At 40.9% G+C, this 25732-nt stretch overlaps 1 protein-coding gene across 2 annotated transcripts; it reads right to left on the bottom strand.

Annotated features, from left to right (window-relative positions):
* Window positions 1-14412: 14412 nt before the first annotated feature.
* RPF2 (ribosome production factor 2 homolog) lies at window positions 14413-25690 on the bottom strand. Of its 2 annotated transcripts, none has more exons than XM_064707889.1 (10): window positions 25564-25690; window positions 24323-24455; window positions 23497-23534; window positions 22723-22762; window positions 20848-20929; window positions 20681-20757; window positions 20262-20361; window positions 16151-16253; window positions 15099-15243; window positions 14413-14798 (listed from the first exon to the last, which is right to left on the bottom strand). In XM_064707889.1, exons 1-10 carry the CDS (start codon window positions 25584-25586, stop codon window positions 14619-14621), a joined length of 921 nt encoding a protein of 306 aa, XP_064563959.1. In that variant the 5' UTR covers window positions 25587-25690; the 3' UTR covers window positions 14413-14618. The 2 variants fall into 2 exon arrangements, with proteins under 2 accessions (XP_064563959.1, XP_064563960.1); XM_064707890.1 differs by lacking the exon at window positions 25564-25690 and adding an exon at window positions 25071-25197.
* Window positions 25691-25732: the final 42 nt, after the last annotated feature.

Below are 25732 nucleotides of genomic sequence, written 5' to 3'. Positions count from 1 at the left end.
ATGTGAGGAGGTGATCTTAAAAATAAGCTGGGACACTTAGTTTTACAGAAGGAATGCTTGCTGACCTTTAGTGACCCACTTTGTTCCCAGACACTGTAACTTGGTAGTTTCTTAGATCTTAAGACATTTTTCTAATTGCATTTCTGCAGGATATTTGATGTGCTGCCACCAGTCAGTAGAAAAGCAGGAAGTTAAAGTAGTACCAACCCTTTCTTATATATACCATTATATATTCATATATACAAGAGGACTTTGTTTTTCATGAGCTACCTTAATATTCCAGGGACATGGAAAAAGTTAAAGAAGAAAAGTAACTATTCTCACATAAAACTGTTTATATATGAATGACTATGGAGTAAAAACAGACCTTTAAATTGTGTTTGCACATGAATTATTATGGGGTTACTACAGAACTTTAACTTTACACCATCTTTTGCTTTATGCAATCTAATAACTTGCACCCACATATCAAATGGGAATAGTTAACCTGGTGTCAAACCTCATTGCAGAAACACTTGTTAAACCCTGCTCACCTGTATACATCCAGCCTCCTATCTGCTTTTCTCCTTGGGAAAAAATAAAGTTCTTTATTCAGTGTTAGAAGGGTTGATCCACTCCAATTTAAATACAATTAGCAAGATTGTTACACAGGCTGCAGTTGCCAGATCTTTATGGCTGGTAATACCTCGGCCAAAATACACAGTATTTTTTGGTTTCAGTATGACTTTGCAGGACTATTGGCTGGAAAAAGCAGGTTTTCAGTTCTGCAATGAACCCAAGCATAGCCTGGAACTACAGACACTTACAAAAAGCCCCAACTTTGTGTTTGACTTCAACTTGCTCAGTAGGACTGATACTCTAAGGTAACCTCCAAAGGGATTTGAGTGGAACTTTTCCCATTTTGCTTTTCCTGATGCGCAGGATCAGTGTGAGAAGTAGACTTCAGATTTTTTGTAGTCAAGATGTGTGCTCCTCGTAAAGATGAGCTGTCAGCCTCCTTTTGGAGACCAAAATGTGAGGAGATATTGACTGGAAGCACTAGTTGCCACAGGAAGCTTGATGTCTGTTCTCTGGTTAGACATCAGCCTAGTCTGGTTGTATCCAAACTCCATCTCTCATATTTCAAAGCTTTGCTGATGCAGAGAGACACAGAGTTCCTAATTCTGGATTTCTCAAGCAAATTGCCAGGTGCAGACCCATGTATAACTCCATTTTCACCACCATAAGCCTCTTCTCTCTCCTACCCCAAAACCAAATCTCCTAATCCATCCTCCTGGATGAATTCCTCCTGCTCTTTCCTAATAACATGGTTTCCTAACAACAGTTTTCAGAAACAAGTTTGTTGTTAAAGCAATGGACACAAGCTCAGAACAATAATTTCTTACTCATTAACATGTAAGAGTTACATGTTTGTTTGTTTTTTAAACAAACATTTGAACACAGTCCTTGTAGGCTAGGTCTAGACTGTCCACCAACAGCAGCAAATCCTGTAGGGCACACAGTCCCTCCAGATTTCTGCTTCAGCTGGCTTGTTTCTGGTGGTCCAGACTCTCCCTCAGTCAAGGAAACACTTTCTTTTCTGGCAGTGAGAAGGCTTGTAACTCAGGGTGTGACAGAGCACAGGCCACTAATGACAGAACACAAGGGCAGGCTTTGCACACTTCTGGTCTGTGCACAGTACCTTGGGAAAAGCCCTTGAGTTAAAAACTCACTCACACCCTCGGTCTAGGAATGAATTCACTCGTTATATTTTGATGGTATGAGTACACCTGGTAAGTAAAACACAGTATTTTGATCACTTTCAAATACTGAGTGTTTAAAAGTAAACCTGGCTTCTTGGCAGGACCCCTAGTACCTCTTCCAATAATTTTGCTTTTTCCCTCCCTTCAGCCCTCAGTCTTACGTCAGGAAAACTAAACTTTGAGCCATGTAAAGCTAGATAAAGCTTGCTTCATATCCTATTTATGTTTCTCCAGGCAAAAAGGTCACCAGAAATTATTTTAGGAATTTTTTCCCCCCACACTTACTGAGAACTTCTGTACCCCCTTCTGGCCCAGTCATTTCTGTAATGTCAGCTTGGACCCCCTTCTTAACCCTTCTTCCTCCCTTCATTGGGAGTTACCAATCCTGAGACATAAAACTCACAACATTCCCTAAATAAGACATTGTAGTTAGCCCTACAGAGCCTTTTCAGTGTGAAAATGAAACAGAAATTCAGGCAAGGAAAAGGAAAACATCAATGTATTTGCCCATTAATCATTGTTCTGGTTTGCTGGCTTTTTACATCATTTCTGAAACTTTTCCCTTTTACAGCAAAGAAACTAACTTGAGTTTACATTGATTTCTCTGCAGCAGTCTTCTCTGCAAACCTCCTCCAGAAGTCTGTAATTTAATACATATATTATCTGCACCTGCATGCTGGTTTTTTGGTTTTTTTGGTTTTTTTTCTTCTGAAATGAAAGGGGTCATTTCCCACAGATTTGTAACAGCAGGAAACACCCTCTTGTATTAGCTTTAATTTCAGCTCTCAGTGTCAATGCATGTCAGGAATACTTGATGTGACAGAAAACGTCCCCAAAGCGATGTAGATTCTGCAATACCATTAAAACCAAAAGTTCCTGTGCTGCTTGTTAGAACAGCGAAACAGAGTTAACTGCTGGGTGAACGGAAGAGTGTTAAGTTCTTTCCTGCTTAATGTATGACAGCACTGATTTCTCACACTGAGTAACTCTGGTATCTGATTTGGTAGTAGCTGACAAGAAACCTGAGCACAATTTCCAGAGGTGTTTTTATGCTCAATGAAGAGTTACGGAGACTTTGCCACTGCAAACTCCTCTTTCTGTACTCCCTCAAGGCCACCTAAGGATATCTTAAAAAGCAGGAATTGCCATCTGCTGGCCGAGCCGGGAATGGGCTTTGTCCACAATTTATTACTACATCTCGCTGACTAAATTTGGAAATGGATTTGAGCGAAGGAGACGGTGCCACTGCCAGCTGAGCCTGCCCGCGGGACAGAAGTATGCGCATACTTCTCCAGCTCACGCTGCAAGAGGAGGAGAAAAACTGTAGAGGAGGAGATGACTTTGGGAGGAATCCATGATGCTGAAGTATTGATTTTAAAATAGATGGTAAAATAGTTTTGTCTCCATCTGGAAATTACACTTTAATTTTTATACTTTTGAGTGATAAAAAGAGAATGTAGGGATGGCAAAACCCGTGCTGCTGGGAGAGGAAGGCTGAGTCTCTGCAAATTTCTGTTTCCAGATAAGAGCTGCTTAGAGGCAGCAGGGAGGCACCACAGTAATCCCATCAAAATCCTGTATAGCACAGCACAGCCATCCCCTGACTCTCTTCTCTCATCTGCTTTTTCATAGCTGTGACTTTTTATGCCACAAGCCCTTCTATCTCCAAACTCCTTTCACAAGCCACCTCCCCCCTCTCAGACTCAAAACATTTCTCCTCATTCTTTCAATCCAGAACCCTTCACACTTTTCATCTTCTTTCCCATCCTTCTTTAAGTTTTCTATTCTACCAAGTCTTCCTCCTTTTCCCCTAACTCTTCATGCAGGCACAGACATTCTGCTGCACAGCTGGTTTGTAAAGAAGTAAAGTAGTAACTTCCTCTTAGTATTCCCCAGCCTTAGTAGAATTATGATAAATGGAGTTCTTTCTATCACTCATATTTTCTAGCAGGAGTTCCATAGCTTAAGTGCCTGTTTTAAAAAATTGCATCCTTTTATGTACCACCTATTTTCTTCATTGCATAGTCCCAAAACAACTGTCTTTTTCAATGAAAGAACAACAGGGACAAGAAAAACGGCCTCAAGTTGTGCCAGGGGAGGTTCATATTGGGTATTATGAAGAATTTTTTCACAAAGAGGGTTGTCCAGCTTTGGAACAGGCTGCCCAGGGAAGCAGTTGAATCACCGTCCCTGGAGGTATTTAAAAGATGAGTGGATGTGGCACCTGGGACATGGTTTAGTGTTGGATGTGGCAGTGCTGGGTTTATAGATGGCTGGACTCAACAGTCCTCAAGGTACTTTCCAGTCTAAAAGGTTCTGTGATCTCCATATAATACATTAATTCCTGTATTTTTGCAATATTTTTATTTATTTTCTGTTATATTTCCAAGCAGAGACCTATTTATTCTTCCTGTAGAAGCCATTTCATACCTTAGGATCAGCTTTGGCTTTCTCTGGCTGGTTCCATTATAGCCCTTTTCAAGGTGGAGGGCAGGGAGAGCTGAACTGCACACAGCAGGCAGAGTATGGGCACACTTTGGATTTATTCAGCAGCAAATTTTTGTACTCTATTTCATTTTCTTTGCACTCATTCTTATTTCCCCATACTAATTCTTAACATTTGATTTCCTTTTTTGATTATAAGGATGAATTTTTACCTTTCTATTACAATTCCAGGGACTCACTCCCTTTTTAATTGATGTCAGTTTTGTCCATCATTTGTACATAATAAAATGCATTTAATCTGTGTGGCATTAAAATGCACCTTCCCAATAGTCTTATGAAAATCTTTGCAGATGCCAGTCATCTTTACAACATCAATCAAACTTCATTGTAACATGTTATCAAACTACAAGTTATGAAAGAACATAGCAATAGCTCCCTAAACCACGTCTAACTGGCACATAGAAACATAGGATCATTGAGGTTGGAAAAGACCATTGAGATCATTGAGTGCAACTGTAAAAATGTGACTGCCCTGTCCACCACTAAGCCATGTCCCTCAGCAAGGCATTTACAAGTCTGGAGCTGAGCAAATACCCCAGCTGCAGCTTTCTTGGAAGGGTCCTCCTGTTTCTGCAGCTCTTTCATCTGCTGGCCTTGGCATAGCCAAGACAACACTGCAATAAATATTCAGCCTCCATCTGAACAGTAATCTAAGAAGAGAAAATAAAAAAGAAAGTGTTACAGAAGTCTGAATTAGTCATGTAAAAATACTTTTGATATCACACACAGTTCTCTTCTCAGAAAGAACATAACAGAAATAGAAAGAGTTCAAAGAGGACAAATAAGCAATATTTACAGTTTGTGTGAAAAACATTTAAATTGACCAAGACACGTCAGCTTGGGAAAGAAATTGGTAAGGAAACTGAGGCCTGTAAAGTCATGATAGGCATGAAACAGGTGGAGGGAAATGTTTATCTGATAATACTCAAATAAAAGACTTAAGGAAGATCTGAGAATATGATCAGACCTCAAGTTTAACCCAATAATTCCTGTGTCACTCAACACAACTAAATTATTAAACTAACCAATACAGAGATGCCAAAAAGATGCCAAAACCACATACTTAATCAAACAATAGGAAGAGTCATAAAAGAAAGATGCAGTAACAACAAAACACAATAAAAAGATTACCTCCAGCTCAGGAATTTTTCAAACTGTGGATTTCTCTATACTAGGAAATAACAGGAGAGGTGTTGAAATAAGGCTCCATTGAGTTTCTCCCTGTTCTCATACTCTTCCCCAAAGCAGCAGGAACTCAGTGGAGACTTAATGCTCATTTTAAACTTTCAGGGTGAAGCACAAATGCAGTTCCACACTACCACAGACACTGCAGTGAATTTCTTCACATTTGAGGAGATCACAGGGATAACCCATCCAGCACGTAAGAGGTAAACCTTACCTTTGGGAAAGGAAGTGTCTCAATCATTTATTCCCCTCAGATGAAATGTACTCTTGATGCCAATTGAGTGTAGCTCTTTTTTGGCTTCTGACATGGGTGGAAATTCAAAATGTGTAGAAGCAAAAATGTCAAAGTAAAGCATTGTGCGTTCACTAAACTGAATTTCTTTTTCTTCAACTTGCGAAAGATTTAGATTGATATTTGCATTATTGTTAATGTTGTACAAAGGTATGAATATTTCAATGGTAACAAATCAACTTTCTATTTTCCTCAGAGTTTTCATACCATGGGAAGTTTGGCCTTTCTATTCTGACTTGGAAAAACACAATGTCTGCAAATATTGTGATTCTGAGAAATTCCATTTTTCCAACAGCTTATTTTTCTCATGGACTGACTATGAAACACCGTTGTGTTTGTTTGGAAAAGGAAGGTTCCTGTCACTTGAACACATTCATCTTGGAGATATCTTTATTCACACAAGTGCTAAACCTTAGTGATCTCTCTGAGCTCTCTCCCTCAGCAGGAAGTGAGAGCAGCAGTGAGCTCACTGAGATATTCTGGCCCATGGCAGCTGGATTATCCCACACCCAAACTATCGATCTAAAACAACAAACCACCTTAATCAACAAGTACTTCTTGGCATGTACAAAGCACAAAGGAGGAGTAACATTCCCAAACAAAGAGGAATGCCTGTTCTCATTAAGGGTTTCCCTCAGCGTGGGGAAAACAAGGAGCAGGGTTCTCCAGGACAGACTGTGTTCAACACTCTTCTGCAATGCGTGGCTGCAAGCAAACAGGAGAGCTTGGAGGACAAGGTCTGAAAGCTTGTTTGTTTTATGAGTAGAAACTACCACCATTCAGGAAAACCATGTTCAGTCTCTGAGCAAGGCTCCAAGTGTCTGGTTCAGTGTCCAAGAAGAGACATAGAAAATCTGATAGTTTCTGATTTCAGTCATCTGGCTTTTATTGTGAGAAAACACTTCCCCCATTGCCTTGTGTTAATAATTTGGCTGGTCCTTCTTAACGCTCATTTGTTTTGCTGAAAGAATTGGGCCCCTAGTTCTTCACCTACTAGGTTGAAAAGTTCATCCTGTTCTACCTTTCATTAGAACAGCAAAACTTCCCTGTAAACTCAGCTCCCAGAATTGATTACTACCATCGTAAAGCTGGCTCTGACCAAATGTTGGCACCATTTTCATAAACCACAAGTTTTGACAAGCTTTTTCCTTCTTCTCTGCTAGCATTTAATACATCTTTTTCTCCAGGCATACCAGTCAGGTGGCATAAATCTCCTGCCAAAAGCATGAGTCCCTAAAGGAACAAGAATTACCTTTGACAGAATGTCATGCATGAGATCATGTTTAGGGTAGGTTTATTGTGTCCTATGCATCTCACAGCTGAAAAAGAATTTCACCTTTTACTTTTTCATAGTATGCCTTTAACTATACTCCTTTCTTAACAGCTTTGTCTACACATGCTTAAACCTTTCAGTCACCTAACCACACAGACCACAGAATAGATTTCCTTCCAGGAATTGAAAGAAAAGTAACTAAGAACCTAAACAGCTATTTCATCCTGAAAACAGTAACATAGATAACAAAAAGTAAATTAAATTTAAAATATTTTTCATAGCTGGAGAAAAATAACTAAATCTGCCATCAAAAACTTGAGGCTCATGCTAAGATGTAGCATTAACTTTCCAAGCTAAACATAACAACTTAATCTTTTATTCAAGTTCATTAAGCAAAATCACTTACTGCAGCTCAAAAAATCTTGTATGTTGAGAAATCTTCATAGTGGAGAAAATCCTTCCAGTTAAACCAGAAACCACATAGGGAGTTTTCTCAGAAGGTTACTCCTGATCAGCAGGAGAAGTTTCCTGAATATTATTTTGAAGGCTGCCTTAAAACCAATCTGGACTGATTTCTTCATGTTTTACTAAAAATGGCACAGAGATGACCTAGCATCTTTCATACAACTGGTGTTGGTCTTTGTTGAAAAAGCTCAGCATTTCTGAGAGGAAGTTTTTGCAAAGAAAATGAGGAACCATCAGCGATTCCACTTGAGTCAACTTTTCCCCGACCAAGTGACGCCGACAGCTGTGCCAGCTCCACCACAGCAGAGACAGCAAAGGCTTCAGCCACAGGAAGGTACATGGAAACCACCAACAGAGACCACACCAACAAGGAATTCGTGACTTCCACATTTTATCTTTGTTCCCAAAGCAAATCTGTTTGCTTAACCTTTGCTATCACATCTGTAAAATAGTGTTAAAAGAGACTGTCACAGGGAAAGCTGTTTTGAAGCCTTCTGGCAAATATAGGTCTCAAACCCCATTCATTTCCTTAAGAGCAAACTCAGAACTGTAGTAATTCTCAAACTTGGGCATTGTCTTGCAGATACTGCTGTAAGCAAGAACTCGAGTGGCAGGAGCTCCCCTACATCTCCCATCCCACCCCCAGCCTTCTGCTGCCTCCCCAGTGCAGCAGTGCACATCCAGTTGTGCTGTGAGCCAGATCAGGGAGCTGATCCAGGCTTCAAAGCAAAGCACAGCCCCTTCCCTCTCCCCCACCTGCCTTTCCAAGTGAATTCAATTCCCTGACCTGACTGGCAGTCCCACAAACAGCTGTACTTTCCTAACTCCTTATGTCAGCACTGCCGTTGCACTCCCCACATGGTGTTATCTATAAAGTGTTTGGTTTGTGGGTTTGTTTGGTTTTTTAAAGAAATATTATTATGTATGACCTACTGCCTCTGAGAAACTGGAGAAGGCTAAAGGCAGGAAGGGTGGGTATCCCTCTCTCTCTGGAAGGAGAGAAGTGCCCAGCAGTTACCAGGTCTCTGAATCTTTCTTCAAGTGAGCCTTTTTGCACAGCCTTGAGGAGGTGAGCATCTGAAACACAAAGAGAAACCCTTCACCAATCAACTACAGAACACATTTGAGTCATACCACTATTTTCCCTACAATATCCTAGAAGTATCCTTAGGTATTTCAAGTATGTTCAGAGAAGAAAGGGGAAAAAAAAAGAAACAAACAAACAAAAAAAAAAGAAGTAAAGCATCTACAAACATCTTCTCACAACATAACACATAAACCCTAACATTTCTTTAAAATAACTCTACTGAGAAAGGAATTATTCCTGTGTGGAAAATAAGCCAACAGGAGCCGAAGTCTATTGTCTCTTATGAATTTAAAGCTCATTCCTGTTTATTGGCATGTTGCATCTGCCCTTTGGAGACCCTCATAAATTCTTCATAATAATCTATTTTCAACTGGCAAAAAATGAAATGGCAGCAATGGGAGGTGAGTGCAAGCTCTGCATCACAGTCTTTGCAGCAATCTGTCCCAAGGCAGACTCCCTGGTACAGCAGCTGTGACTGCCCATCTTTGGCAGTGACTCACACCAAACAGGTGAGAGGCTCATGAGAACTTTTCTTGGAGATGTTTGGGGTGAATTTATACTGCCCAACATCTCGCATTTGTTTGTTGCATTTGGGAGACTAATTTCTGTCACACACAAGAACATGACACACCAAGGGAGAGAGGAGACATTTTGCCTGAATCTTCCTCCTGCCACTTCTGTGGTCCCTCCCTCACCTTCCTCCAGAGGAGAGAGCAACTTCCAGGCCAAGGAGCTTGGTTGCCACTGGAGAGAAACATTAGCAAATTGCAAAAAAGCTGAGAAGATGAAACTACTCATGGACTTCTTTGGATCAGGAAAACAGGGAGCCTGACTTAGTTCAAGAAACATGCATTTATCTGAAAAACAAGTGGACAGGGAAAAGGGTTTTAAGCTATCTTTTGGCAACAGATGGATCTTGGGCCCCAGCGTGCCTATCTACAACTAACACAGATAGTTGCTGCTGCAGCAATAATTCTAGGGCATACAGCAGCATCAGTAATTCTCCTGTCTAGAGGTCAGCAGCAGAGATCATTGGTTTAATTTTGTGCATTTAAAAGGGGGAGAAATAATGTCAGTACCTAAAGCAGCCTTAGAACTGATCACAGAGCTCTGCCTTAAGTGACAGCCCTTTCACTGCATGGCTGCTGAGACTGCCTTTTCCAGGGAATATATCTAAATGTTGGGAAACAGGGAGAGAAACTTGGATGCTGAAGTTCACCTTACTTTGCATTGCAGCACTGTATATGTGAAAAATATAATTTATTGTGCATAAAAATAGCAGACAAGAAACTCAATTTCTTGCCAGTGAAAGAAGTCAAACAGTGGAAAAAGGGCACTGCAGATCTGTCATGTTTCTTTTGGAGGCTGTGAGGGTAAAAGGAGTCAAGAGGAACAAATTGCAACAGTCAAAACAGAACAGAGGGCCCATATGGGCTTACTTCAGGATCATGGATGAAGTGAGAAATCCAGATTTCATAGGTGCTCTTTTGCATCACAGAAAGAATTATGGGATTATCAAGGGGTAAAGTTGGAAGAAAATGAGATTTTGTCATTAACCATGTTAAATTCTACTAATCATTTATTTAATGTTTTCAAGGAATTTAACATTCTCTGTTAAATTCTACTAAAAACTTTGTGTCTACTTCCCTGAATTACTTTGTGTTTATCTTAGAGAAGCGGGGGGGTGGGGGGGGTGGGGGGGTGACGGTCAAGTAAACAGAATATAACCAAAAGTCAAACAAAACAAGAAATGAAGAAGAGACACCTTAGAAATGTCTTGGTCAGAAATGTCTTTCATTATGCTCTGTATAGATGTGTGACAGCAAAGCTGTTCTTCTTATGTAGTGTTAGTCATATTGCTAACTTGGAACATTCATCCATTTAGAAAGGCAATCCTACAGAGACTTCACATTCAGAAGCCTCATGTCTCTTTTCCTTGTACATTTTTAGGAAATCTGACTTCTGATGCAATTGACCCATTTCTCAGCTATGTTTTTGGATTGCATCTGGGATGTGTCAGTACTGCTAGAGGCACTTTAGCAAAGTTCAAAGGGAGGAGATAAATTACACTGGGGGACGGGAGAACTGTCTGCACCATGTGTAATACACATGTTAACATGTATTATGTATGGCTATGTTATATATATTATGCACAGCTAACATTTTCCACTTTCTTCTCTTTAATAATGAAAATGTCTCTAACAGAGTTCTGCTCTAGTCTCCTTACCCTGCTCCCTTATATTTGATAGCATCTAGAATAAGCCTTTTTTCCCCTAGCTGAAGGAAGCAGCAGTCAGTGTGACACTCAGTGTGTCTGCCATGTCCTCTTTTCATGATCTTTTCTAACCCTTCCCAGCTGCAACCAAGCCAGTGGTGGAGGGAAACCCTCACAATCAAAGTCAGAAAGCACTTACTGAAAACAAATAAGGTTGCTAAGGAACAGTAAAGATAAGCTCAAACCTACCAAATCCAGGAAGGAGAAGAGAGTTCATATGCCCTTTTCAAACACACACCTCTCATTGCTCAGTCTGTCACATTATTCTAACCCAGAGCTAAAGCTGTGATTTTGTGCACCCAGGACAAATTCCCTGAAATATGGGAATCCCAAGAACCTAGCAGGTTTCAGCACTCAGTATTTACTTCTCTTCCTACTTTTTACAATTCCACCACACCTAAAAAGAGCCAAGAAGCCTTAAACTGCAGGTAGGCTGTATATTATATGTGCATCATCAGTTACTTATAATGACAGGAGCCCGGTTAACAGTAGCAGTAAAGCCACCAGCAGCACAGCTGGGCAACATCAGCACAGAGACCAGGGGTCCACAGAAGGCACAGATTGTACCCTCCTTTCCCTGGCCACCCTGCCAGCTAGGCTAAAGAGAGTGTGGGCTTGACTGTTTATTTGCAGCTTCACCTTCCTGCACAGGCACAGCCTCAGGAGCCAAGCTTTGCCCACAGGTGTTTGCTTCAAACCAGAGCTATTACCAGGCTCAAGCCATAAATAAAGCTGACTCCTGTGGGTTGGGAGGTGGGAAGATGAAAGCCAGAGGAAAGGGATGAACATGCCTGTTATGCCTTGCCTATGCCAGGCAACCCCTGGGGCCATGTTTAGGTGTTTTCAGAGCCTGGTGAACTCTGGAAGCAAGGAGCAATTGAGGTAGAGCAAGCCCCTTTCATCAGCTGCCCTTTGAGTACTGCACATTCTGTTTCTCATGCAGACAAATTTCCCTACACTTTGAAAGACTCTGGGAAATAAGAGCATTCCACTAGAAAGGTTATATTTAGCCCCCCTATCACCATTCACCTTGAGTTAAATCAGATACTGGGAATGCAGCCACTGCCTATGGAGCAGATGTGTGGTTGTACCTGCTGAACCCCTGAAATTGCAGCAGCCAGCAGCCCTGTGGCTTTATCAGTGCTTCACAGCAAGGCTGAAACTTCTCCAAAGGGCACCAGTGATCTCATTCATGAGCTTGGCTTCATCCTATCTCATCATACAGAGATCAGAGCAGCTCATTTCTGCTGTGAAAAACAAGAGAGCATTTCCACTTCACACTCAAGAATTTGCACCAAAATGGCACTAGGGTACTACAAAGTATCTCTCAGAAATGCAGTAAATTTTAATCCTTGCTAACAACATACCCTGAAAGTGATTGGCATGAAAAAGCATAACCTAAATATCCTTACACTGTACCCAGAAGAATTTCTCCTTGCCTTGCACATCTAACACATTCTGTCCACCATGTATCTGTATTTTACCAGTACAAAAAGCTTTTATATAAAGGGCATTCACACAAATAGGGTATTCACACAAACAGCCACAGGTGAGGGACCTCTGGCACTACTAATTCCACCTGCAAAGGGCTAATAAATGCACCTGGGTTCTCCCACCTGACTGATTTCCCTTGCTCAAGGGCTTCTCACCCCCTGAAGCTTTAAGTAACCACACTCAGGTGCTGGAAGGTGTAGTAGCCCTAACCTGTCCAAAGCTCCTCTTCTTACATACAGCAAACCAGCAGCATTTAAAAAAATCCACACAGGATGCAACAGCTTCTCTCTGAGGGCTCCTACTGAACAACTGTTACACTTTTTACATTAAGAGGTAGCAAGATTTTAGATGGTCTACATTACTGCTAAGAAGTCAAGTTTCAAAACCCAAATTAAGCACCAAAACTAGCCTCCAAATTAGGAAAATATGGAAAATTACAGTCTTTTAAACTATGGGCATGCTTTTACGAATTTATAGTATTTTGCTATTACTTCTACAACTCAAACCTTGTAAAAGACAGCATTGCTAGTAGGGTACTAGGCAGCTACTGCTAGTAGGGTTCTTCTATAGCTTTCAGACAAAAGCCTAGTGATTTGTACTTCAGAAATATACAATTGGAAATACAAGTCTGAAGAAGTTTATGGAATCATCAATTTCTCAAACACATGGTTATAGTTTGGAGAAAAGGGTTTGGAGAGAGACATTGAAGATCAATATGCTTGTGCCCCCAAAATGAACCCAAACTTTTAAAGCCCTTCCCTTTTCACACTACAGATTTTATCAAATGAGCACTGCAAGTATGTCATGGGTGGCATTTGCACAGCCACAGCTCCAGCTCAGCCCTCCTGTAAGGAAAGCAAAGCTGCCCAACAGCTTCCATCCAGGATGCAGAAGACAATTGAAAATAACAAACCACCTGTTTCTGATGTGACACTGGTTAGAAAACTAGCAAGAAAAGTATTAAAAACATAAGTAGGGTGAGCAAGTTTGCTGTGCTCATGGTAATGTGTGTATACTTCTATAACAATTATGCTTACAGGGCAGAGAAACAGCTTCCAAAGAGACAAGCAGAATTAAAAAACCTGTTTTTCAATGTGTTCCAAAAACAGAACACCACACCAAAGTCTCATTAAACTCTTAAACTCTCATCCCCTTTATAAAAAGTCTAGCTGAGTCTGCACTAACTCATGAGCACAAAATTGGGAGGAAAGCAGGGTAAGAAGAAAAAATATTTGAAAAAATGAACCTTTAGTGGTTGCTCCACATATTTCCATTCTGGGCACAAATCAGGCAGCAAAGACTGAAATTCAACCTGTAAAGGTTTCATTTATGCCTAAAGTAAATATCAGGTACTTTGCTACCATGGTGATGAACACAGTGAAAACACCTTAAGCACTCCCACTTCTGCCAGTGCAATAATCAGAAGCAAAGCCTGGCTATCACATATATATTGAGCTCACACTTTAGAAAATGTATTGAATGTTGCAGCTGTGCAAAATCTGAAATACATAAACAATAAATGAACAGAGAGGTTGTGCATATAATGCACATTCATTGCACTGGTCCTCCAAAGAATGTGTAAGAACTGACTGATTAAGGGCTCCCAAGAAAACAGCAATAAAACAAAAGTTTCTGGGGAAAGGGAACCTCAATCCATCCCACACTGCCCAAAGCCTGGAGAGGGACTGCAGTTCAACAGAAGAGCACATGAAGGGCAGCACAGAAGAATTTAAGCCTCTCCCACCAGCAAGTTACTTCATTGGAGACACAATTTAAATGCCTCTATGCTAAAAGCACAAAGCATGGGGGATATTAGGAAGAAATTATTTTGTGTGTGGGTGGTAAGGCACTGGAACAGGTTGCCCAGAGAAGCTGGGGATGCCCCATCTCTGGAAGGGTTCAAGACCAAGTTGGATGGGGCCTTGAGCAGCCTGGTCTAGTAGAAAACGTCCCTACTCATGGCAAAGGGGTTGGAATCAGATGATTTTTAAAGTCCCTTCCAATCCACTCTGTGAAATTGTGCAGGATATGAGTCACCTGTTTGACTCTGATACATTGTTAATACCAAGAAACAAACACTCGGCTTTGGAAAACTAAGAAAGTTATATCATATTTTTTATTTTAAATAACCAAGCTCCATGTTAAAGCTCAATACCTCAGTGTTCCCTTTAAAATGACAAATTATTTAAAAGATTTTTTGTTACAAAACTAAAGCTAACAGCAGCTCAATCTTTAACGTCTGACAATTTATATTACAACATATATACTAAATTTTTAAAGCACAAAACTGTCCCAGACTGTCAAGCTGACTTTGGCTTTTTGGGAGTAGCCCCACCATCTTGAGCTGACTTCTCTGCTGGCCTCTTTTTTAAGCCTTTCATTTTCCGTGTCTGCAGTTTACTGAGATCCTGCCTCTGCATGTGGATTCGGCCGTAAGTTGTACCAAGCGCATCGTGGGAGATATTCTTTTTCTTCTTAGGCTGCAAGGGAAGAGCAATGTTAATAGTTCTGAGTACAGTCCCAGGGCTCTGGTGAGAATCAGGTGCCCAAAAGCAAGGCCTCATACACTGGTTGGAGAGACTAAGATCTGTGCTGTGTGTTCTGTGTGCTTCCAGAGGAGAGTCTGGCTGCCAGCTGAGCACCACAGAAGTGCTGTGGCCCCAGGAATGTCAGCTGGACTCGATGAAAGTAAGCTCTGGTCAAACACACAACAAGTAATACTTCAGCCTTTGCTTTTCTTCAGAGAGATGTGAAAGTAATGCCCTTCCCAAGGTACATACCTTCAGGCCTTTTGGCTGTTTCAAAGACAGCTTATAAAGGTCATCTGAGGCTAAATGTGTCCTCCTCATAACCAGATCTAATGAAGGTCCCATCTCTTCCAGTTCAATTCTGGGTATTTTACAGCCAGATTTCTTCAGAAGCACTCTAGGAGGAGAAAACCAATGAAAACCAACATTGTCCCCTGTGCTAGAGATTAATCCATCTTCCTTAACAGGTCATTCAATCCTGCAGTTCAAAATACTATTGTATTTTGGGAAGGCATCCATCAATAACAGTTTATAATAAATCAGTCCCATTACAATTTGAACACATCCAAAATATGACCTGGCTAATGTAATTTATTATTTTTTTTAACAAGACCAGTATAATCAGCATCACTTTTAAAACTTAGCCCCAGCACTCTGAAAGCCATATCACTTTTCAAAATCAAAACAGCACCCTGGGTATTATTAGACATAAAAAATTCACTATAATTTACAGCAAAATAATCTGAGCACTTATCTGAGGAAGTGTTTTGGTTCTTTGTTTTTAAGAGTGAGGCTGATTAAAATGATTTTATATTAAGAAAAATCAAAATCACACGGAACACAAGCTATGAATGTTCACAGTCTCCTAAGGCAGGGAGTGACTGTGAGGGTGAACACCAATGCAACAAGAAAGATTTCCTTGTCCTGCCTTTTCCTGGTTTTCCTTGTGCATCTCTGTCTGCAGCCTATCCCCTGTTGTTCCCTGGCAAACACCTAAGTGAGGAGAGCTGTAGAAATCAGCCTGAGAACAGACTAAGGCCATCAAGTCTAATGTACCCAGAATTCACTAAGCTAATTCACACCACCTTACTAACCAAGCCATATGAAAGAGCAATCCTGAGCCAGGAGGAGCTCAACAAAGAAGGAGGCAGCAGACCTATGGCTTACATGCTTGTCTTCTGCTGTACAAATTACACTGGAGCACCTCTACACATGGCATGTTCTAAATGCAGCTCAAGCCAGTTCAATTTCACAACTAAGGTTTTGTACCAAAACCCAGACAAACAGATAAAACAGATACTCACTTGTAGCTTCTCATGTAAATTTTCCCATCTACAGCTGTGAAATGCAGAACGTACTCTAAACCAGCCAGACGAATATTGGGCACAGTGGGACCTCTGAAGAAATCTGAGGGAGTATTTAAAAGGAATAAATGGCAGGTTCTTGGCTGAAAACAAAACCAACAGATACCTGTAACAAATTGGTGATGTGATGTGGGCCCATTTTGAAACAGGAATCTCAAGAAATAGCCCCTACTTCCAACTGCAGCCTGGCCAATACACAGGAGATAAGTTTAACATTGCACATTTTGGTGTGCACTGGTGAATCCAAAAGAGCAAATTCACTTTCAGAGAAGTAACTTGGCTTTATTGAGCTAATGGGAATAATTGCATTGTCTATTCTTTTAAATAGCCATCTCTAAAATCGGGGGGAAAATCACCTTATTTGGTGTTTAGGCCAGTCAATGCTCAGACAAACACAGATCAGTACAGAGAAGCCATTTCCTCAGGCATCTATTTAAAGACATCATTCAAACCTAATACTTAAATCTTAACCATAGCCAGATTTGGAACAGTAGAAAGAGGAATCAAAACCAGTACACAGCAGAACAAAACTCCACCTATTCTTACCTACATTTTTTCTCTCTGACTTTGGGAAAAAGTTTAGATATAGAATTTCTTTCAGATGTCTCTCACAACAAGGTACTCCTGTCCTCTATGTAAAGCAGTATTTGTCATTATGTCTAATGTTTTCTCTATTAATAAGCAACACATCTATGAAAATAAGGCACTTCAAATATTTGCCCAGTTTGCAAAGAGACCGCTGAAATACAGGTTAAATACAAAATGGGCTGCCTCTAGCAAGATTCTTATATCAGGCTATGAAAATATACTGTGCAATCAGAGAGCCTGCAACGAGCACAGCAATCTGTCCAACATATGCAGAGGGTGGAGAAAGAATGTGACCTTGACCAAGGGAACAAGGTGTGCTAATAAACATGACAGGGCAATGCTGAAACATAGGAGAACAGCTAACAGATGCAAAACACATCACTCTTTTCTGCTCTGCCCTGCTTTCAGACCTCTTGGCTACTTGTCTTTTCCTTCACCTTTTTGAAAGAGTATAAGCACTGGAAAGCTTATACTCTTTAGAGTATCCAAAACACAGTTTGGCTGGCAAGCAACAGATGGAGTCAGCCCAGGAAACTTTCTTGGTCAATTAAATATTCTCTTATTTCGAGTCTAACTTGTAGTTAGAGGAAAAGTTGCAAATAAAACATTTTGTTCACTTGTGGCATATTTTTTTCCCTTCAGTTAGTTCCCTGCAGGTACACAAGCTTACATTCACAGTGGTTTTATTGGCAACACCTCCCTTTCATATTTTCCTGTGGCATCATACATCTTTTTACCCACAGGATGATCTCTTCCCATAAATGCAGGTGGTCAGGAATTTGTTTCCTGGCAACACCGAACAGCTGCAGAAACCTTACACTTCAGTACACCCAGAGAGTTGAAGTTTTTAAACATACTCTTCATTTACAACTCTTGCTTTGGTTGGACTAGAGACTTGCTTCCTCCTTTCTTTCCATTCCTAGCTCTCTCTGCCCCTGGTCCTCAAACATGTTCCCAGAAATTCTAATTTACTCCTTCATACAGAGAGCTTTTCAGGACCTTTCTATTTCCAGATTAAATTCTTAATTGATTTTTGAATGTAACTCCTCCTGTATCAATTTGTATCCAAAAGCTGGTAACACTGTATTCTATGCAGCTTTGGTTAGCGTGAAAGCAGTTTAAACATTTCCCAGCCATCCCTTTCCTGGCCAGAGAAAGCTCTCAAATCTTTTCAAACACTCAAAAATAGTCTGTGTGAGGAAGGATGTTTGAAGACTAAAGGCGACAGCCAATTTAAAGTTGCAGAAATCTGCAAACCAACATTTAGAGAGTGTATAAGCATGCCCTATAGTGGTCTGGCCATTTTTAGGATAAAATAGACGTGCAATAACAGAACTAACAACAAGCAGGCAGTGTTGTAAGAGTTGAAACATAGATGCTGGCATAAATAATTATTAGAATGTCATTAAATGCATTCCAAGACTTACATAATTTAAATGGACTACACTACCACTTGGAGACCAATGAAAACCAAAAGAGAAAAAGTGGTATGTCTTCCAGGTCTCTAAAGAAAATGCATCCATCATTTATTTCTCCTAAACAGCTTCTTCCACTTCACAGTTTACCCAGACTGTAGCATTAGGTTTCCATGAAGACAATAATTCACCCTTGCCCTTAACTTTACCAAGAAACTGCTGTAAGATGATTGTCCAAACATACATAAGCCCTTTTGATGTCACAAAAGCCAATGAAACCAAGCAGTCAGCATCACTGGCATCACTGCTTTGGCAACAAGAAGCTGTCAGCTATCTGACATTCCCTCTGGGATCCCAACAATACTGGTACAGCAACAAAATATTTGCAGCTGTTGTTATAAAGACATTCTTGTATCTTAGCAAGAGTAGCAGCTTAAGGCAACCATCTTTTGCAGAAATGGAACAAATCACTTCTTCCTTATTGGTTAAGGGCAGTTTTGAAGCAGATCAGATTAATACCCAAACGATTTCAATTTGTGAGTGATACCTTCAGGCCTTTACTCTCCTTAACCTTTTTCTTTGACTATTGTTGTGCATCTGGGTATTTCACAGAACTCAGTAGCATAATTAAGACCTGGAGTACTTGGCATATGTTCAAGAAGATTGAGTGTGGAGTACATTTGACTGCCAAGTCATTCATGGCTAACAAACAGGGGAGGAGAAAGGACAGGCGAACACCAAGAGACAGAGGAAGGACTGCTCAGTTATTTGGCAACTATCTTAATATGCATGTTTGCCATTTCAGCTGTTTGGTCACGGGCTGCTTGAGCACATCTGGATGCCCAAAACTGCACAGATGTCTGAGCAAGATACACTTCAGAAAATGCACCTGCTTCCCATTTACAGTGACACAAGCATGCAGCAGCAAAACTTAGTTATCTTTGTATTCAGGCATCTTCAAAAATGCATAAGCTCAGTTATCACCCTTTCACCCATTCCCAAGAACCAATCAACTGTATTGAGAGGAAGAAAATTTACTCCTCTCCTGCTCCCTTTCAGTCTCATTCCAGATGAAACATCTTGCTTTAAGGAATAATACTAAGGAAAAAAAATCTCTTTTTTAGGGGGTCTGTTTTTAAAGGGCAATCTTTTACCCATTTGCCTAGAAATCTAGAAACCTAAGAAAGGAACTGAAAGAACAAGACTGTGCTTACTGGGCCAGGTTCAGTATTTTACCAGAACTTTAAAAAATAGACAAACAAAAAATCTAATCTACTTTTAGGAAAACTATTAAAAAGAAAAATCACTCCACCTACTTACTAGATCTAGTTTTGCCAAGCAAGAAGCATTTTTTCAGTGCCAAGAGATGCAATATCCTGTAACTTCTTTGTCTACATATAGCTTCTATAAAGCTACAATGTGCTTTATCTTCCAGAGCCTCCAACTTAAGGATAATAAAAAACTTCATGCCAGTTTGTTCCCTAAGCTCCAAGCCTACCTTAAAGTTAGGGCACAATTTATCTACAGCTGATTTTTACTGCAGGTGTTCTCTCCAAATATTCTAAACAATGCCATGCTTGTTAGAATTGGTGGAATTCCCAAGAAAAACTTCTTTCAACATAGAAATAGAAGCTGAATTAGACTGAATTGACTGTTCTGTAAACAAAAAACATCCCACTTTCTGAACTTAATCCACTGATTTTAATTTAGATACTTCAAAACATTTGGTTAGAAAAGTGACAACCCAGTACAATTACAAGGAAAGTACATTTTGGAAAACCAAATTTTCCCACAACCTAAGTAATGAATTCTAGTGAATATGAAGTTTCATCTTCAGAGTCTTTTAGGACATTCTTTTTTCCACCCTTTAAAAGTCATCACTATTAGTTAACTTTAATTTTATGTAACATGAAACCTACAAGTGCTAGTTCTTGTTTTCCTTCTGTGCTGAACATAAGCAAGCATTTATTGGCAAACCAGCTTTTCCCACAAGATCACATTATTACAGATCCATGGAATCCTACTGCCCAAATAATCAAAATACTGACCAATAAGAAGGCTCTTCAGTCTTCTGTATTCTTCATTCACATCAAACATGTCACCAGCAAATATCAACATAGGTTTTGTCCCTTCAGGACACTTACTGTTCTGTGGAATAAGAATTTTAAAACAACAAAAATTCAGACAGTTAGGGAACATATAATTGATTTAACAGCTGGCCAGTCATTCAACACTGAAAGAAAAACTGCTGTGACCTGTGATCAACAGGGACAGAACAGACTAACGAAACTAAATTAAAAAGCAGAGCATAAAATTAACATTCTGGAGTACACAAATTGACAATCCTCATATACTGCATTAAACACTTCTATTAAACACCGTGATTCATTTCAGGGAACAGAAGAAATTGCAACCAAAAAACTCCACCAGTAGGTGTCACTGAAATACTGAATTAGCAATTCCTTACCTTGATATCTTTTAGGGCTACAAACTTCTCAACGCCCAGCTCAATCATGTCTAGCACGTGGTAGTCAAACATGCGACCTGTGAGAGTAAAAAAGAAAATCCAGCTATTTAAATACTCACTGAAAACTACACATACCATCCCAAAAAAAGCCAAGTGAGATTTATTACCTATTATCAGGTTGTTAGGTCGCTTCTTGTTGTGAGATCCAAAGAGAAACAGAGAACAATCTGATTTCTTGGAAAAAAACTCCTGCAATTGAAGAATATAATCAAACTTTTGAGTTGCAGTTCACAGGGTTTAAAACATACTGCAAAGGCATATGGCACAAACATATGAGTTTAGGAGCTACTTAATGAGAACAACTGCACTTACCAGAAGAGTTTTGAGCATGTCATGAGTGTTTTTCAGCACTTATGTTAAACTGACAGCTGGATTCAAGATTCAAATAATTTCTTTTTTTATTTACCATTGCATCTTAAAATACAAATCAGGCAATTTTTTCTTGCTAATTTATCTATTACCCTTTCTTGTAATTCCTGGTTATTTGATTTTCCACAAGATACTTTCAACCACTTCTCCTTGACTGACAAATAAGTATTGTCAAGCTGGCTACCATTTTAATGTCTCACTGTAGTTTCCCAACTAAGCTTTATGCAGCATATTGACCTTGCCTGACAGCTTCGGAACAGCCAGTTAATTCCCTCAACAGCCAGGCTAGCAACATCTGCACTTGGCACAAGAGTCCTACTACAGAGCAACTTCATGTCAATTTATTATTTAAGACTAAGATGCTACTTAAAACCAAGCCAGTGGTGACTATCACAGAGATCTTTTCTCTAGGAGGAACAGATTGGAGAACTTATTATGGTACAATGTCCAGAGCCAACATTACAGCAGTTCTTTCTGAAGATGTCCAGCTCCAAAGTCTTTTTATACACTTCTGCCTGCCAAGGCAGCTCCTCATCTTGTGTATCAAGAGTGACATAAACACAGAGAACTTACCCAGTGCTTCCCACAAGCACTTGGCACTTGTGAAGCACACAAGGACACCTCATCTCCCACCCCTGCAACAGCAGCAGCTCAGAGAGGACATTGCAGCTCTGGCCCTCTGGGAGGTCAGAGAGACACTTGCAGAGGCTGGACTAATTGCACGTACAAATCACACAGCTCAGCACCGAGTTTTGCCACCAGATCCCTGAGCAATGCTGACTCTAGACAGGCCAAGAACAGAGCAGAGGGGACTCTCCTTGAAACATGTGCTCATACAGCTCTGTTAATCACTGTGTGTTGATATCTGTGCACTCTCTAAAAGCTGCATATTTTATTAAAGAGATGTAAAAAACTCAAATTCTTTGAATGTGCCCTGCAATACTGCAACAACACACACATTGCAAAACTGCCCTTTAAAAAAAAGCCTCTAGCCAGCCAGCCAGCCAGGATTGCTGCTAAAGGATTGAAAGGGGCTTGGTGAGCTTTTCCACCAGCTCCCTGGGCACCCTTGATGGATCCCATGTAGCCCCATAGACATGTGTCTGAGTGGTGTAGCAGGACACCAACCATCTCTTCCTGCATTATGGGGACTTCATTCTGCTCCCTGTCCCTGTCTTCCAGCTCAGGGTACCCAGAGAGCAACTGCTGCTGCTATTATAGGCAAAGAAGGCATTAAGTACGTCAGCATTTTCCTCATCCTTTGTCCCTGTGTTTCCCTCTGCATCCAGTAAAGGATGGAGATTCTCTTTAGCCCTCACTTTGTTGGTAATCTAATTGCAAAAACATTTTTAATTGTCTTTTATGGCAGTAACCAGATTAAATTCTAGTTGGGCTTGGACCCTTCTAATTTTCTCCCTGCATACCCTCACAACATCTTTGTGGTCCTCCTGAGTGGCCTGCCTCTTCCAAAAGCAATAGACTCTCTTTTTACCCCTGAGTTCCAGCAAAGCTCTATGCACACAGGCTATTCTTCCTTCCTGATGGTTCATCTTTTGGCACACAAGGATAGCCTGCTCAAAACTGTTGTAAGAGAAAACATTGTTTATACTTACCAATGATGTTTGGTCCTCAAAAGGCCTGGTAATATTTTTCCTGAGAAGAGAAGAAAAAAAGAAGTTAAAAAAAAACAAACAAAAAAAACCAAAAAACCAAAACCAACCAACCAACCAAAAAACCCGCAACCAAACAAACCACACCAAAACAACCCAACCAACCAACCCAAAACAAAAAAATTAAAACAACCCCACCCCCCCCCAAAAAAAACAAAACCAGAACTGGCCCATTTCTTATTAATTCTCTGATAATAAAAAGTTCTGCATTCTACCAGAAACTCCAGCAGTAAAGGCTCAGTTTGAGTTCAAATCACAAGTCCTATGACTACTGCCAGGAATGCCTCAGTGCCATCACTGCCATTCCAAGTACTTTCCTTCACATTTCCTGTCTCCTGGGGCCTGCAGAACACCACCACCACTACCACCAGTGACACTATGAGTAAATGCCTTTGCCTGTTCATTCATAAATTTAGACAACAATTTACAGTTGTTTCTGCAATACATTCATGCAGACACTGGGTTCCCGTTTTGAACAAGACTTAGAGCTGAATCCTGCTCTGTACCAGCTGCCACAGAACAGGGCTCAGCACCAATGCTGATCACAGGTAGCTTGTTCCCAGTCTATTTAGAATTATCACCAGTCATCTTCTGCACCCTGGTCATTGTTCAAGCCCCCAGGCTATCCTGCATCTCTATTCATGCCCTGAAACTCCCCCAAAATAAAAGCTGTTTGTCTGCCAGAAGACTCAAAGATGTCAAAGTCAGATTCCTTACCTTTTATACAGTACAGCAAAAGGCTTCTTCACAGCATACTGCAAAACACAAAGTTTAACACATGTCACCTCTAAAGCATGTACAGCACTGCTGTTTTTACAACCCAACAGTTTACAGGAACATGTGAAACAGTAACTATGCAAAGCAGCCTAGAAGAAGGTACCTCAAAAGGCCTGCTCACAGTAATACTCTTCGAGCTGGTGACAATCTTGTTTCCAAATTAATTGCACAAGAAATTATTTGTAGAAACCGAGAAATAAAAAAATAACTGAGAAACAGCTGAAATCAAAGCAATCCCTCTGCTTCTAAGGGGTATTAAGGAAAAACAGGGAGAGAACTACAACTTGATTACAGAAGCATAAAAGAATAGGAAAACAACAAAGCAAAGCGAAAACAAGTATAGGAACAGCTATAATATTTTGAGCTATAGAGTTAGGAGACAAGTTTGGTAACTTAGTTTTAGGAGAGGCTGAAAGCTCCCTATCAATACACACAGCTTACAGGATTCTGGGACATGACTTAGCTGTGTGATACAGTCCCAATTCTGTACCTAATCCTCTTAATCCTCTTGTTTTCAAACAGACTTGGCAACACTTCACTTATACACTAGACAATTGTGAAAAAATAAAAGAGCAAGCTCAACATTTCTGGCAAAGAAGAAACTGGAAGAAAGCAATCTTCCTTAAGAAGCAGGTAATGACATCTTTGAAGTTCAGGTCATTCCGAGATTTGGGGTACAGGGAGAGTATGAAAATACTGATAGTGCAGCAGAGACAGAAAATTGTAAGAAAGAAAGGGAAGTTGCATACTGTGTCCAACAACTTACAATGTCTTTAAGCACTTCGGTCACTGTTAAATTGGCATTTCCTCCTTTTATGAGCATAGCATTTTTTGTATTTTCATTTAGCTTGGGTTCTCTCTTCTCAAGAAATCTTTTTGCTCTCTTAGTTTTCGGCTTTCTGTAACAAGAAATTAAAAGTTAAAAGCTTAATATATGTAACAAGACTTGACACTACAGAAAACGGTGAAGCCTAACAAGAATTGGAATAAACTGTTCAAGTAACTTGTTTCAATTACTCAAACTAATCCCAACCTGCAGAATTACAATCAATGGCAAAAGCCCTGTCTCAAGTGAATGTGTTTTTACTGCCACTCCTCTTCCTCTCTGTCCCCCCAAATTAGCAAAGGTCATTTTACAGTATTGTGCTTTTCAGTTTCTGCTAATTTAGAGCTCAAGCTATACTAGAATTCCCAGTCTACTACCAGGCTGAAGGATTCCTCTACCACCCTCAATAAGCCAGAAACTTGCTTATGAGAAGAAAATAAAGTTTCTCAAAGACCACCAACAGCCCCCAAAATAAAAGCACAGCTACAGCACTTCTATCTGTTATGTCAGGAACCACCGATGAACGCTGGGCACTATCCAGGTGAAATACTGCAGCCTTCACAGGGGCACAGACCTTAGACACATCAGTGGCTACGTGGCTTAAGAATTACAGCTCTCCACTAGATTATCTTCTCAGTAAAGCATTAGTTTTATTTTCTTCTTTAAAACAAACAATACCCCCCCCTACCCATAGGTATCCTAGCATCGTCAGGGGTGGAACGGAGCTCTGGAGATCATTGAGTCCAATCCCCTAGGCAAGGCAGGGTAACCCGGAGCAGGCGCCACAGGAACATGTCCAGGTGGGTTTGGACTGTCTCCAGAGAGGGACACTCCAGGATGTCCCTGGGCAGCCTGTTCCAGCGGCCTGTCACTGAAAAGGAGTTCCTCCGCACGTTGAGGTGCGACTTCTGGTGTTTTAGTTTATGGCAACTCTTCCCCATGCATCACTGCAATTTCAGAAATGAATTCTCTCAGGTGTACACAAACCCACAGATTCAACGCCAGCTGGTCACCGCGGCTATTTTAAGCCACCAACTGAGCAAGGGCTGTTTGGCCGCCACTAAAAAGACGGCGGCGCTTGGCTTCCTCTCCCCCGCACTTTTCCCATGAGGCTCCGGCAGTGCACCCCGCCCGGGCCGCCGCCCGTCCCGTTTCCCGGAGCGGTTCCCCGGCACACTCACACCACCCGATCCAGCGCATCCATCGCTGCCCTCACGTGCGGAACGCCGCGCCGGAGCCGCCGCGCGCGTCACATCCGCCGGCCGGGCAGGCGGCGCGGGGCACAGCGCATGCGCGAGGCGCGGCCCCACGCTATCGTCCCACGGGGCGGAGGGGAATCCATGCGGGGAG

The sequence above is a fragment of the Zonotrichia leucophrys genome, chromosome 3, assembly GCF_028769735.1.
Source record: "Zonotrichia leucophrys gambelii isolate GWCS_2022_RI chromosome 3, RI_Zleu_2.0, whole genome shotgun sequence".
Lineage (NCBI taxonomy): Eukaryota > Metazoa > Chordata > Aves > Passeriformes > Passerellidae > Zonotrichia > Zonotrichia leucophrys.
This window is presented reverse-complemented; position numbering and strand designations above follow the sequence as displayed.

Bases quoted from the DNA above. Each gene is read 5' to 3' on its own strand.
- RPF2 (XM_064707889.1), bottom strand. From the start codon at position 25,586: ATGGATGCGCTGGATCGGGTGGT. The intron at 23,535-24,322 runs GTAAGTTGTTGG...TGTGTTTTGCAG, and splicing joins CCGAAGTGCTTAAAGACATT to TATGCTGTGAAGAAGCCTTT. The intron at 22,763-23,496 runs GTAAGGAATCTG...TTCTCTTCTCAG, and splicing joins TTTGCTGTACTGTATAAAAG to GAAAAATATTACCAGGCCTT.